At 51.4% G+C, this 13,598-nt stretch overlaps 1 protein-coding gene across 3 annotated transcripts in view; it reads left to right on the top strand.

Moving 5' to 3' along the window:
• Positions 1-13,598, top strand: part of AHCYL2 (adenosylhomocysteinase like 2) — a 36,593-nt gene that overhangs the window by 18,531 nt on the left and 4,464 nt on the right. For all 3 annotated transcript variants that reach the window (XM_039711192.1, XM_039711191.1, XM_039711193.1), the window contains 8 exons: positions 561-663; positions 3,585-3,679; positions 6,906-7,012; positions 8,088-8,204; positions 10,884-10,947; positions 11,731-11,819; positions 13,285-13,355; positions 13,460-13,554. In XM_039711192.1, coding sequence (XP_039567126.1) covers positions 561-663; positions 3,585-3,679; positions 6,906-7,012; positions 8,088-8,204; positions 10,884-10,947; positions 11,731-11,819; positions 13,285-13,355; positions 13,460-13,554 — 741 coding nt within the window. The remainder of the gene's footprint in view (positions 1-560; positions 664-3,584; positions 3,680-6,905; positions 7,013-8,087; positions 8,205-10,883; positions 10,948-11,730; positions 11,820-13,284; positions 13,356-13,459; positions 13,555-13,598) is intronic.

The following is a 13,598-nucleotide window of genomic DNA, read 5'->3' as shown; positions in this document are numbered from 1 at the left end:
GATAAACCCCCCGGTTTTCCTTATTTCCGTGGTGTTTTTGCAGATAAACCCCCCCATTTTCCTGGTTTTCCTGCAGTTTCTGTGCAGATTTCCGTGGTGTTTTCACAGATAAACCCCCCGATTTTCCTTATTTCCATGGTGTTTTTGCAGATAAAATCCCCTGATTTTGCTGATTTCTGTGGTGTTTTTGCAGATAAACCCCCCCATTTTCCTGGTTTTCCTGGTGTTCCTGTGCTGATTTCCGTGGTGTTTTTGCAGATAAAATCCCCATTTTCCCCATTTCCCTGGTGTTTTCAGAGATAAATCCCCCGATTTTGCTGATCCCCGCTGTAGGCGCCGCCTGCACCATCTACTGATTCCCTGATGTTTTCACAGATAAATCCCCATTTCCCCGTGTTCTCACAGATCAATCCCATTTTCCTGCAGGTGCTGATGGAGACGCTGGGGGCGCCGCCTGCACCATCTACTGATTCCCTGGTGTTTTCACAGATCAATCCCCATTTCCCCGTGTTCTCACAGATAAATCCCATTTTCCCGATTTTCCCGGTGATTTCCCGCAGGTGCTGATGGAGACGCTGGGCGCGCTGGGCGCGCAGTGCCGCTGGGCCGCCTGCAACATCTACTCCACCCTCAACGAGGTGGCCGCTGCCCTGGCCGAGAGCGGTACGGCTGCACTCCTGATCCTGCCTGACGGGAATTCCTGCTGGGTTTTGTGGGGAATTCATTCTGGATTTATGGGGAATTTGTTCTGGATGTATGGGGAATTTGTTCTGGATTTATAGGGAATTTATTCTGGGTGTATAGGGAATTTATTCTGGATTTATAGGGAATCCCTCCTGGGTTTTATACGGAATTCCTCCTGAGTTTTATAGGGAATTGCTCCTGGGTTTTATGGGGAATTTATTCTGGATTTATAGGGAATTTATTCTGGATTCATGGGGAATTTATTCTGGATTTTATAGGGAATTCCTCCTGGGTTTTATAGAAAATTCCTCCTGGGTTTTATAGAAAGTTTCTCCTGGACTTTATAGGGAATTTATTCTGGATTTTTTAGATAATTTCTCCTAGATTTATAGGGAATTCCTCCTGCATTTTATAGGGAATTTATTCTGGATTTATAGGAAATTTATTCTGGATTTATAGAGAATTCCTCCTGGGTTTTATGGGGAATTCCTCCTGGACTTTATAGGGAATTTATTCTAGATTTTATAGAGATTTTCTCCTAGATTTTATAGGGAATTCCTACTGGATTTTATAGGGAATTCCTACTGGGTTTTTATAGGGAATTTATTCTGGATTTTATAGAGAATTTCTCCTAGATTTTATAGGGAATTCCTACTGGGTTTTGTAGGGAATTTCTACTAGACTTTATAGGGAATTCCTTCTGGACTTTATAGGGAATTTATTCTGGATTTTTTAGATAATTTCTCCTAGATTTATAGGGAATTCCTCCTGCATTTTATAGGGAATTTATTCTGGATTTATAGGGAATTTCTACTGGATTTTATATAGAATTTCTCCTGGATTTTGTAAGGAATTCCTCCTGCATTCTATGAGGAATTCCTCCTGCATTTTCTAGGGAATTTTTGCTGCCCCATGGTTTTTAGCTCATTTATCACCCCTTGGAGTTTTTTTCCTCTGCATTCTCTTCAGTTTAGAGTAAACCCACAGCACAAAATCTCCCCTTGCCAAAGCTCTGGAACTCTTGGAATGTTTTGGGTTTTTTTCCTACTTATCCAGGTAAAACCCCTGGACTTATCCAGGTAAAATCTTTGGTCTTGCCCAGGTAAAGTCCTTGGTAAAAATGTCATTCAAGAGCTGAAGCTGGAAGTTGTTTTGCTCAGAGAAACGAAGCTAAATTTGGGTTAAATTCTGTAATTTGGGGCACAACTCAGGTGAAAGAGAGCATTTGGGGGGAATTCACAGGGCAGAAACTGAGGGTGTGGGGGTTACCAGGGAAATCCTGGGCATGTCCAGACTCTTTACCTGGCTAAATCCAATTGTTTTCCCTAAAACCAGAATTTTACCTGGGTAAATCCAGGGATTTTACATGGAAAAGACCAAGAGTTTCACTTGGATAAGGTCAGGGATTTTACCTGGCTAAGTTCAAGGGTTTTACCTGGGTAGGACCAAAGATTTTACCTGGGTAAATCCAAGGATTTTACCTGAGTAAATCCAGGGATTTTACGTGGAAAATACCAGAGGTTTTACCTGGGAAAGCCCAAGGATTTTACCTGGATACAGTCAGGATTTAACTTGACAAAGTCAGGAGATTTACCTGGGTAGTGCCAAGGATTTTACCTGGGTAAGACCAGGGATTTTACATGGGTGAGGCCAAGGATTTTACCTGGATAAATCCAGGGGTTTTACCTGGGTAAGACCAGGGATTTTACATGGGTGAGGCCAAGGATTTTACCTGGATAAATCCAAGGGTTTTACCTGGGTAATGCCAAGGATTTTACCTGGGTAAGACCAGGGATTTTACATGGGTGAGGCCAAGGATTTTACCTGGATAAATCCAAGGGTTTTACCTGGGTAGTGCCAAGGATTTTATCTGGATAAATCCAGGGGTTTTACCTGGGTAAGACCAGGGATTTTACATGGGTGAGGCCAAGGATTTTACCTGGATAAATCCAAGGGTTTTACCTGGGTAATGCCAAGGATTTTACCTGGGTAAAACTGGCGATTTTACCTGGATAAATCCAGGGATTTTACCTGCATAAGAGCAGGGATTTTACTCAGGTAAATCCAATAGTTTTACCTGGATAAATCCAGGAATTTTACCTGGGTAATGACAGGGATTTTACCTGGGCAAAAACAAGGATTTTACATGGAATGACCAAGAGTTTCACCTGGATAAGACCAGGGGTTTTGCCTGGGTAAATCCAAGGGTTTTACCTGGGTAATGCCAAGGATTTTACTTGGATAAATCCAGGGATTTTACCTGGGCAAGGCCAGGGGTTTTACCTGGGTAAGGCCAAGGATTTTACCTGGGTAAAACCAGAGATTTTGCCTGGATAAAACCAAGGGTTTTACTGGGAAAGGCCAAGGATTTTATCTGGATAAGGCCAGGGATTTTACATTGAGAAGACCAAAGGTTTTACCTGGATGAAGCCAAGGATTTTACTTGGATAAATCCAGGGATTTTACCTGGATAAATCCAGGGGTTTTAGCTGGGTAATGCCAGGGATTTTACCTGGGTAAAACCAGAAATTTTGCCTGGGTAAGACCAAGGGTTTTACCTGGGGGAAGCCAAGGATTTTACTTGGATAAATCCAAGGGTTTTACCTGAATAAATCCAGGGAGTTTACCTGGGCAGGTCCAGGGATTTTACCTGGATAAGTCCAGGGCTTTACCTGAGTAAGCCCAAGGATTTTATCCAGATAAAGTCATGGAATTCACCTGGCTGAAGCCACAGGTTTGATCACACCCAGAAGAAGCCAAACACAAGTGGGTCTTCCTGTCTGAAGCTGAATAATAATTGATTATATTCAAATCAATGAACATGTGCATTAATAAATCAGTGTCCCAGAGCTGATCCCATGGGATTTTCCTGCCTTAACCCCCTGTCCCTCCCTGTTCAGGGTTCCCTGTGTTTGCCTGGAAGGGAGAATCCGAGGATGATTTCTGGTGGTGCATCGACCGCTGCGTCAACGTCGAGGGCTGGCAGCCCAACATGGTGAGTTGGGAAACACCTGGAAAATCCCCCCTGGAAAATCCCCCCTGGAAAATCCCCCCTGGAAAAATCCCACCTGGAGAGGGAAGGGAGAGGCAGCTGGAATCTCCTGGATCTCACCAAGTGAGGTTTGCTTTCAGTGCTTCCAAATAAGCTGCGTTCATGCAGTTTTTTGGGGTGTTTGGTTTGATTTCAGAGCACCTTGCTGCAGTTTAAACTGCTAAAAATGGCTCCAAATCAGTATTTTTTGAGAAGAGTTTTTCACCCTTAAATTCTCACCTTTGGCTGAGGTGATTTTTGGGAACAAAGCCCAGATTTTTGTGTGATTTCCACGCTTTAAACCACACAAACCTCAGGTTTTTATCCCTTTTTATCCCGCCCTTGTTTCCAGGGAAAACAGGAACCTGGAACTGGGTGAGCAGAATAATTTTCAGCTGTCAGATGTGCTGTTTTCATCACATTTCCCCAAGGATTTGGAGCCCTGGAGCTCCTGATCTAAATATGAGACGTGATCAAAGGTGGAAACTTGGATCTGAGTTGGGTTTTTCCAATATTGGCTCGTTTGAGGTGGGATTTTTGTCCCTTGCAGTCGCTGTCACCTTTAAAAAGAACCAGGAATGTCAGAAAAATCCACCCCCGAGGTATCAGACTGAGTCTAGACCTGAGAGCAGCTTTGTTCTGCTCTTTGAGGAATCATTTCCCATCCAAAATGTCACTTTTGGAGCAAGTCAGCATCCAGGAAAATGTGGATTCTGCTTCCCTGGGATCTCTGCATTCTGGGACTGTTTCAGACCAGCTCCTGGAGCATGGAAATGATGGAGGGAGCACCAGGATCTTGGAGCTGTTCCCAGAGATTTTGCTGGATTTTGGAGATCTGTGCTTTCAGAGATAAGAAATGATTATAAATGGTTTTAGGGATGAGAAAGAGCACTGGGCGAGGAGCAGGGTGTGAGAAGGATCTTTAAGTCATCAATTATGGAATGGTTTGTGTTGGGAGGGATTTCAGTCCCATCCCATTCCCAGGGACACCTCCCACTGTCCCAGGTGCTCCAGCCCCCGTGTCCAGCCTGGCCCTGGACATTCCAGGGATCCAGGGCAGCCCCAGCTGCTCTGGGAATTCTGTGCCACCCTCAATTTTCCCACGTTTTGCTTGGACATGGGGCCAGTTCATGGCCATTCCATTCTGGCAATCCTTCATGGAGGGCTCTGGCAATTCTGACCTTCAGGAGAAGGCTCCTTCTGGTTCAGAAAAGGGATTTTTTTTTCCCTGAAAATTTGGAATCTGTGATGCTTCCCTCATGGAAGAGCCTCTCCAGGGATTTTCTGCTGGAGGAAACATTGGATGGCAGGGCTGAGGGAGGGACTTGGTGACCTGGAGAGAAGCTCCAGAACTGCCAAGGCTGCTTTTCTCTAGGAAAAATTATTTCCATCTCAAATAAAATGTTTTTTCCCAAAAAGGAAACCAACCCAAACCTGGCTGGAAGAACGGGAACGAGGCCAAACCTGCCAAAACTGGGAAAACTGCAGGAATGTGGGATGGGCTGTGGGATGTTGGGGTGCCACACCAAGGTGACTCCCAACCCCTCCAGGGATCTCCTCTGTGGGGTTTCCGTGCCCCGCTCCCCTGGGAAAGGGAACCTGCCAAGGGCTGCATTGGAGGAGGATTAAACAGGATTAATGACACCAGGAGTCCTGGGAGCCAGGGAATTCCAGATTCTGAATTCCAAATTCCTCCTGGCTGGCCCAGGAGAGCTCCCGGTTCCATTTAACCCTTTCCAGCCCGGGGATGGATTGCCTGGAGGACACCCAGTGCTGGCAGGAGCTCTGCAGGAGCAGCTGCTCCCCAGCAGAGGAAATTCCACCGTTCTGGAAAAGTGGGAGCAGAGGAGCTGTGGCCCCGCATGGCAGCGTGCTGGCTGCACAAAGCCACCAGAGAGCTGGCCAGTGTCACCTCTGTGCCAGGACAGGGAGAGTTCCTTTCCTGGGAATGCTCCGGGGGTCCCTGCCGAGCTCCAGCTGCAGCACACGGGAAACGGGGACACTTCCACCCAGGGATGGGAATTTGGGACAGCCAGATTCCCCAAATCCCTGCAAGCCACGCCCTTGAACTCCTGGCTGCTGTGGGATGGGAGATGCTTCAGGGCAGGGCTGTGAGAGCAGCGATCCCTGAACCCTCTCCTGTGTCCCGTGGGAAGGGATGGAGCAGGTGATGATGGTGGTGGTGGTGGTGATGATGATGGTGGTGGTGATGATGAAGTGAGAAATCTTTGAGGAGAATGAGGACAATGATGTAGTGAGAAGTCTTTGACATCAGTGCATTGAATATGCAAGGATGAGCATGAGCATGAGGATGAGGATGAGGATGCAATCAGAATTCCTTGCATTGGAGTAGGGGACATGCAAAGAAGAGGATGAAGATGATGATGGTGATGATGAAGTGAGAAGTCTTTGCTCTCGGTATATGGAATATGGAAAGAGGAGGAGGAGAAGAAGAAGGAGGAGGAGGAGGAGGATGATGCAGGGAGAAGTCTTTGATTTTGTAGTAAGGAATGTGCATGGATGATGATGATGATGATGGTGATGATGCAGTGAAAAGTTTTGACTTCAGTGCGTGGCATATGCAAGGATGAGGAGGATGATGATGATGATGAAGTGAGAAGTCTTTGATCTCGGTATATGGAATATGGAAAGAGGAGGAGGAGGATGCAGGGAGAAGTCTTTGATTTTGTTGTAAGGAATGTGCAAGGGTGATGGTGGTGATGATTGGTGGTGACTCTGAGGCTGATGGTGGCCATGTTGCTGTCACCCTGTGCAGCCCCCAGACACTCCCCTGCCCTGGGTGACATCTGCTCCCTGTTTTCCCTGGAATCCAGCAGGGTTCTCACACTTCCCACCTTGCCCAGGCCACCGGGGCCTCCTGAGGGCAGGAGGACTTGGCAAAATCCACATTTTGGTTTTTTTTTCCTTTCCTTGGACCTTTTCTTCTCCAGGGGAGCCCTCTGAGCCAGCTCCTCCCCTGGGTGCCACTCCAGGTGTTCCCACACACATAAAACTGGCCAAGCTTTGGGCCTCTCTTTTCCCTGGAATTCTGACACTTCTGGGACTGAGTTGTTTTCCTGCCTGCCCTTCCCAAGGCATTTCCCCAGAGTTTTCCTCTCCTCCAGTGTTTTCATTCCAGCAGTGGCTCCCTGCCCTGCCCCGGGTGACTCCGTGGCTGTTTTTATTCCAGATCCTGGATGATGGAGGAGATCTCACCCACTGGATCTACAAGAAATACCCCAACATGTTCAAGAAGATCAAGGGCATTGTGGAGGAGAGCGTCACCGGCGTCCACAGGTTTGGGACAAAACTCAGTGCCCAGAGCTGGGCTTTTCCCTCAGGCCTGGCTTTGCATGGAATCTCTCTGGGCAGGACACCTGGAGCTGCTCTGAGCTCCAGGAGGAGCAGGAGCCCCTGCTGAGGGTGGGAGGAGAGGCTCTCACCTCCTCTGAGATGGAGCACGAGGGCTGAGCAGGGAGCCAAGAGCCCTGCCCTGCACCTGTGGGAAGAAGTGAGATTTGGGAAGAGGAACTGAGCTGGTTTTGGGGAAAGGGAGAAGCTCAGAGATGAGAGAGTGAAATCCCTCAGTCCCTGGCAGGAGCAGAGCTGGGGTGGGAGCAGCTCTGGGGGTTGGGAGGTGTCACAGGAGCTTTTCCATGGAGTTCATCCCATCACAGTGCCAGGGAGCAGGGAACTGAGGAGAGCAGCTCTGGGCTGGATCAGGGCTTGGCCAGAGGTTCAGGCAGCCCCTGGAGCAGGGAAATGAAATGTGTGAAACGGGGAAGTGGCTCCAGCCCTGCACCAGTGGGGTCAGGAGAAGGACTGGTGATATTTTTAGGATCTGAAATCCCAGTGTGGGAAGAAGAGATTCCCAAAGGCAGATTCTTCTTCCCAAGGGCTGGAGCAGGAACAGGATTTTCAGACTCTCTTGGAAGAAGAGCCACAGTGAGGTGTTTAAATTCATTTTTAGTGATTTTCCTGCTGTGGGGGAGTTGAGTGTGCCCAGAGCTGAGAGCAGGGGGATGCTGGAGAGGAGAAGGATCCAGGGAGAGCTTCCAGCACATTCCAGGGCCCAAAGGGGCTCCAGGAGAGCTGCAGAGGGACTGGGGACAAGGGACAGGAGCCAGGGAATGGCTGCCAGTGCCAGAGGGCAGCCATGGATGGGATCTTGGCCATGAGGAATTGCTCGCTGGGCTGGAATTGCCAGAGCAGCTGGGGCTGCCCCTGATCCCGGCAGTGCCCAGGGCCAGGCTGGACGCTGGCACAGTGCCCAGTGCCACCCCTGCCATGGCCTGTGGCCTGTGAGGCCCCTTCCATCCCCAGCCCCCTGAGTGGGGGTGAATTCCCTGGATAACCCCTGGCTCCATGCCAGGCTGTACCAGCTCTCCAAGGCGGGGAAGCTCTGCGTGCCAGCCATGAACGTCAACGACTCCGTCACCAAGCAGAAGTTTGACAACCTCTACTGCTGCAGGGAGTCCATCCTGGACGGGTGAGGGGATCCCAGGGAACGGGGGGGTCCACATGGGAACGGGGAGGAATTCCCACAGGGAACGGGGAGGGATCCCCACAGGGAACGGGGAGGGATTCCCACAGGGAATTGAGAGGAATTCCCACAGGGAATGGGGAGGGATCCCCACAGGGAACGGGGAGGAATTCCCACAGGGAACGGGGAGGAATTCCCACAGGGAACGGGGAGGAATTCCCACAGGGAACGGGGAGGAATTCCCACAGGGAACGGGGAGGAATTCCCACAGGGAACGGGGAGGGATCCCCACAGGGAATGGGGAGGGATCCCCACAGGGAACGGGGAGGAATTCCCACAGGGAACGGGGAGGAATTCCCACAGGGAACGGGGAGGAATTCCCACAGGGAACGGGGAGGGATCCCCACAGGGAATGGGGAGGGGTTCCCACAGGGAACGGGGAGGGATCCCCACAGGGAATGGGGAGGGATCCCCACAGGGAACGGGGAGGGATCCCCACGGGGAATTGGGAGGAATTCCCACAGGGAACGGGGAGGGGTTCCCACAGGGAACAGGGAGGAATCGCAGAAGTTTGACAACCTCTACTGCTGCAGGGAGTCCATCCTGGACGGGTGAGGGGATCCCAGGGAACGGGGGGGTCCACAGGGGAATGGGGAGGGGTTCCCACGGGGAACGGGGAGGGATCCCCACAGGGAATGGGGAGGGATCCCCACAGGGAACGGGGAGGAATTCCCACAGGGAACGGGGAGGGATCCCCACAGGGAATGGGGAGGGATCCCCACAGGGAACGGGGAGGAATTCCCACAGGGAACGGGGAGGGATCCCCACAGGGAATGGGGAGGGATCCCCACAGGGAACGGGGAGGAATTCCCACAGGGAACGGGGAGGGATCCCCACAGGGAATGGGGAGGGATCCCCACAGGGAACGGGGAGGAATTCCCACAGGGAACGGGGAGGGATCCCCACAGGGAATGGGGAGGGATCCCCACAGGGAACGGGGAGGAATTCCCACAGGGAACGGGGAGGGATCCCCACAGGGAATGGGGAGGGGTTCCCACAGGGAATTGAGAGGGATTCCCACAGGGAATGGGGAGGGATTCCCACGGGGAATTGAGAGGAATTCCCACGGGGAATGGGGAGGGATTCCCATGGGAAACAGGGAGGAATCCCCATGGGGAATGGAGAGGAATTCTCATGGGGAACGGGGAGGGATTCACATGGGGAACAGGGAGGAATTCCCACAAGGAATGGGGAGGAATTCCCATGGGAAACAGGGAGGAATCCCCATGGGGAATGGAGAGGAATTCCTATGGGGAATGGGGAGGAATTCTCATGGGGAATGGGGAGGGATTCACATGGGGAACAGGGAGGAATTCCCACGGGGAATGGAGAGGAATTCCCACGGGGAATGGGGAGGAATTCCCATGGGGAATGGGGAGGAATTCCCATGGGAAACAGGGAGGAATTCCCACGGGGAATGGGGAGGAATTCCCACAGGAACGGGGAGGAATTCCCATGGGGAATGGGGAGGAATCCCCACAGGGCTCTGCTCTGCTGCCATTTGGATCATCTCAGCTCAATTCATGTCAGAGGAGAACAAAATCCTTCCCTGCCTCTGGTGCCCGTCAGAATTCCTGTCCTTCCCTCTCCCCTTTGATAAAATCCCCCTGTGTCCCATGTCTGTCCCTCTATCCCTTTTTTCTCTCCAGCTCTTCATTCCCTTTCTTTTCATGGAATTGGGTGTCCGTGTCCCTCCACCCCAAATTCCATCAGGTTTTGTCCTTGTGACATCGTTTGTGGCACAATCCATGAACAATCCTGGAATTTGGGGTGTGCTGCAGCCCCTTCCCAGGAACAGGGAGCAGGAATGGGAATAATGGGGGGTGAAATATGGGAACAGAATTCCCAGAGCAGCTGTGGGTGCTCCTGGATCCCTGGAGTGCCCAAGGCCAGGCTGGACATTGGGGCTGGAGCACCTGGGGCAGTGGGAGGTGTCCCTGGGATGGGATGGGATGGGATTTGAGGTCCTTTCCAACCCCAAAAAATCCCAGGATTCCATGGAAACACCTTGGGGGTAAATTGGAATTCAGGTTCAGCCTGGTGCAGGAATTGAAGACGGGGTCAGAGAGCAGAGGTGCCTCAAAGCTGCTGTGGGTTTTAGCTGAATTTCCCTGGAAAAGGAGGGAATTTCACCTTCCCTGCACTGCTAACCTATTTACTCCAGAGCTAAAAATAGCCTGGAATGTAGGACACGCTCAGGGAGGGAGCAGAAGGGAACAGGGGAAGGGGGAGCTTCATTTGGGAAAAGCTCTGGGATTCTGGCAAGGATTCCCACTCCTGCTGCTCCTGGGGCTCTTCCTTGGGGGGCACTCGGGGCTGACAATAAAAATTCAGATTAAAGGATTTTTGGAGAGGATTTTCAATATTTTGGGAGTGTCAAAGCAAAGGGTAAATAAATAAAAATCAACAAAAAAAGGGCTCCAAACCCAAATTCCATCCTCTTTGTTGGAAGAACAAAAGAACCCCCACCCTTCCAGAAGGAAAAGGGAATTTTTAGGTGCTTTTGGGGTTTTCTCTTCCCCTGGAATTCCAGGGGTGCAGGATCCAGCTGTGGATCCATCCTTGGAGCAGCTCTTAGTGCTGGAATTCTGACCTTTAATTGTTTTTTTTTTCCTTTTTCCTCAGCCTGAAGAGGACAACAGACATGATGTTTGGAGGGAAGCAGGTGGTGGTTTGTGGCTATGGGGAGGTAAGGGGCTCCATTTCCCAATCTTCCCCTTTTCCCACTGGGAATTCCACGTGTAAATCCTCAGCACAGCTTCCTGCACCCTCAGGTCTTTGCTCTGCACCTGCAGGACCCTCCAGACCTCAGGAGTTTGCCAAAAACTGAAAGTTTTCTTCGTTTCTTTGTTATTAAAGAGATGCCAAAGCTGAATGTTTTTAAAAAAATGCATTAAATATTCTGCATATCTTTAATATCTGGATATTGGCATGCCCACGTATTGATACAACACATATTTCTATAATTTTAATATTATATTCAATCTGATTTTACTAAGATCAGAGGTTCTGCAGGTGTTCTGGGCATTCCAGTGTGGTCAAGAGAGAATTAATCTTGATTTATCCCCTCTCTCCACATGGGAATATTCCTCTTTTCCCAGTTTTTCTCAGGACCAGTTCACCCCACTTGCAGTGGGTGCTCTACTGGAATTTTTTCCATATCCAAGCAGCTGGAATGGGTCTGTTTTTCCTGCTGCAATCCCATTTTTGGGAGCATTTTAACCTGGATTCCCTGCACTGCCTGGGCAAAGGTTAAAGCTCATTAACCCTCCGAGGTTAATTACCCCCAAAGCTCCCTGAGTGCAGCCCAAGCTGCAGGAGGCTCTGGAACTTTCCCTGGAGCAGCGTTGTGGTGCACTGCAGAGCTGGGCTGCAGCAGGGCTGGGATGCTGGCCCAGCAGGGCTGGGGTGGTGGCCCAGCTGCAGGACAGGCTGCAGCAGGGCTGCAGTGTCCCCCGTGTGTCCCTTGCAGGTGGGCAAGGGCTGCTGTGCTGCCCTCAAGGCCATGGGCTCCATCGTCTACGTCACCGAGATCGACCCCATCTGCGCCCTGCAGGCCTGGTAGGGCTGCACCCCCTCTTCCCTGGAACCCTTCCTGGGGGTCCCTGCCCTCAGCTCGGCCTGGGGACATCCCTAAGGCACCTCCTGGATTATCCCATCTGCCCTAAAGCACCACCTGCTTCATCCCATCTGCCCTAAAACACCTCCTGGTTCATCCCAGCCCGGGAAACAGCCCTGCCCTAAAGCACCTCCTGGTTTATCCCATCTGCCCTAAAACATCTCCCAGTTTATCCCACTATAGGAAAAGGGCCCTGCCCTAAAGCGCCTCCTGGTTTATCCCATCTGCCCTAAAACATCTCCTGGTTTATCCCATCCTATGAAAAGGGCCCTGCCCTAAAACATCCCCCAGTTTATCCCACTACAGGAAAAGGGCCCTGCCCTAAAACATCCCCCAGTTTATCCCATCCCATGAGACAGGCCCTGCCCTAAAACATCTCCAGATTTGTTCTATCCCAGAAAAGGACCCTGCCCTAAAGCACCTCCCAATTTATCCCATCTGCCCTAAAACACCTCCTGGTTTATCCCATCTGCCCTAAAGCACCTCCCAGTTTACCCCACCCCACAGCAGCCAGGGGTTTGGGACGTGGCTTGCAGGGGTTTTGGGCACGAGCTGCTCCCTGGCTGTCCCAGGGCTGTGCCCACCCCTCACCCTGGGGGTCTTTGGGGTCCTGTGACCCCCCAGCCCCTCACCAGACCCGGCTGGTTTTGGATCCTCCTTGTGCATCCCCAGCTGTGGATCCCAAAACACCCAGAGCCCCCCAAGCCCTCAGCCTGCTCCTCACCAGCTTGTTGTGGTGAGGGGACTAACGAGTTCTAATTAGCAGAGCTGATGAACTTTTGGGCTGCTCTGTGCCCTTCATCCACCCTCAGCTGGGAATTTGCAGCAATCCTGAGCCTGCTCCAGGCTCCTCTCAGGGGGAGCTGGCAGTGGGGAAAAGCTCAGGAAATGGGGACATGCAGCAGAAAAAAATGAATTTTTATTTTAGCAACTACAATTCTGCAGCTTGTGAGAGGCACAGGAAGGAGCTCTGGGGAGGATTGTCAACAAATCCCAAAAAAAACCCTCCCTGCCCTTGTTATCCCTGAGCTCACCTTGCTGGGGAGGGCAGGGCAGGCCTCTGGGCTCTGCAGGTGCCTAAATAAGGATTTCGGGGTGGTGAGAGGCACCCACAGCTCTGGGGTGTTTTTTAGGATGCCCTAAATCCATCCCAACCTGGATTGTGAGCAGATCCACAGCTCCTGGATGTTCCCTGCAGGAGGAACAGCTCTAAAACCCCATCAGGGTGGAGAGTTGAGGTTTGCAGATGAGCAAGCCTTGACAGGACACAGGAAAACCCCAAAATCCCTTCTCGCTTCTCCCCACAAATGCCCCAGACCCTCCAGGATGACCCCAGAAACTCCCCATGGCCCTTGCGGGGGTTGAGGTTGGGATCTGGGGTCACTCTGTCCCTGCTGTCCCTCCCAGCATGGACGGGTTCCGGCTGGTGAAGCTCAACGAGGTCATCAGGCAGGTGGACATCGTCATCACCTGCACAGGTACGGGGCCGCGGGCTGGGACTGCCAGCCTCGCCCCAAAAGGGTCCCCGGCTGGCCCGGGGGACCCCGGGGACAGGGATTTACCCAGGGCCTGCTGCTGGCAGGGAACAAGAACGTGGTGACCAGGGAACATCTGGACAGGATGAAGAACAGCTGCATCGTCTGCAACATGGGGCACTCCAACACCGAGATCGACGTGGTGAGGAGGGTTTGGGGTTTGGGGGCAGGAGTTTGGGGGCAGGG

The sequence above is a fragment of the Passer montanus genome, unplaced genomic scaffold (genome assembly GCF_014805655.1).
Source record: "Passer montanus isolate IOZ18808 unplaced genomic scaffold, ASM1480565v1 scaffold240, whole genome shotgun sequence".
Lineage (NCBI taxonomy): Eukaryota > Metazoa > Chordata > Aves > Passeriformes > Passeridae > Passer > Passer montanus.
The sequence above is the reverse complement of the archived record's forward strand: the minus strand, read 5'-3'. Positions and strand labels throughout refer to the sequence as shown.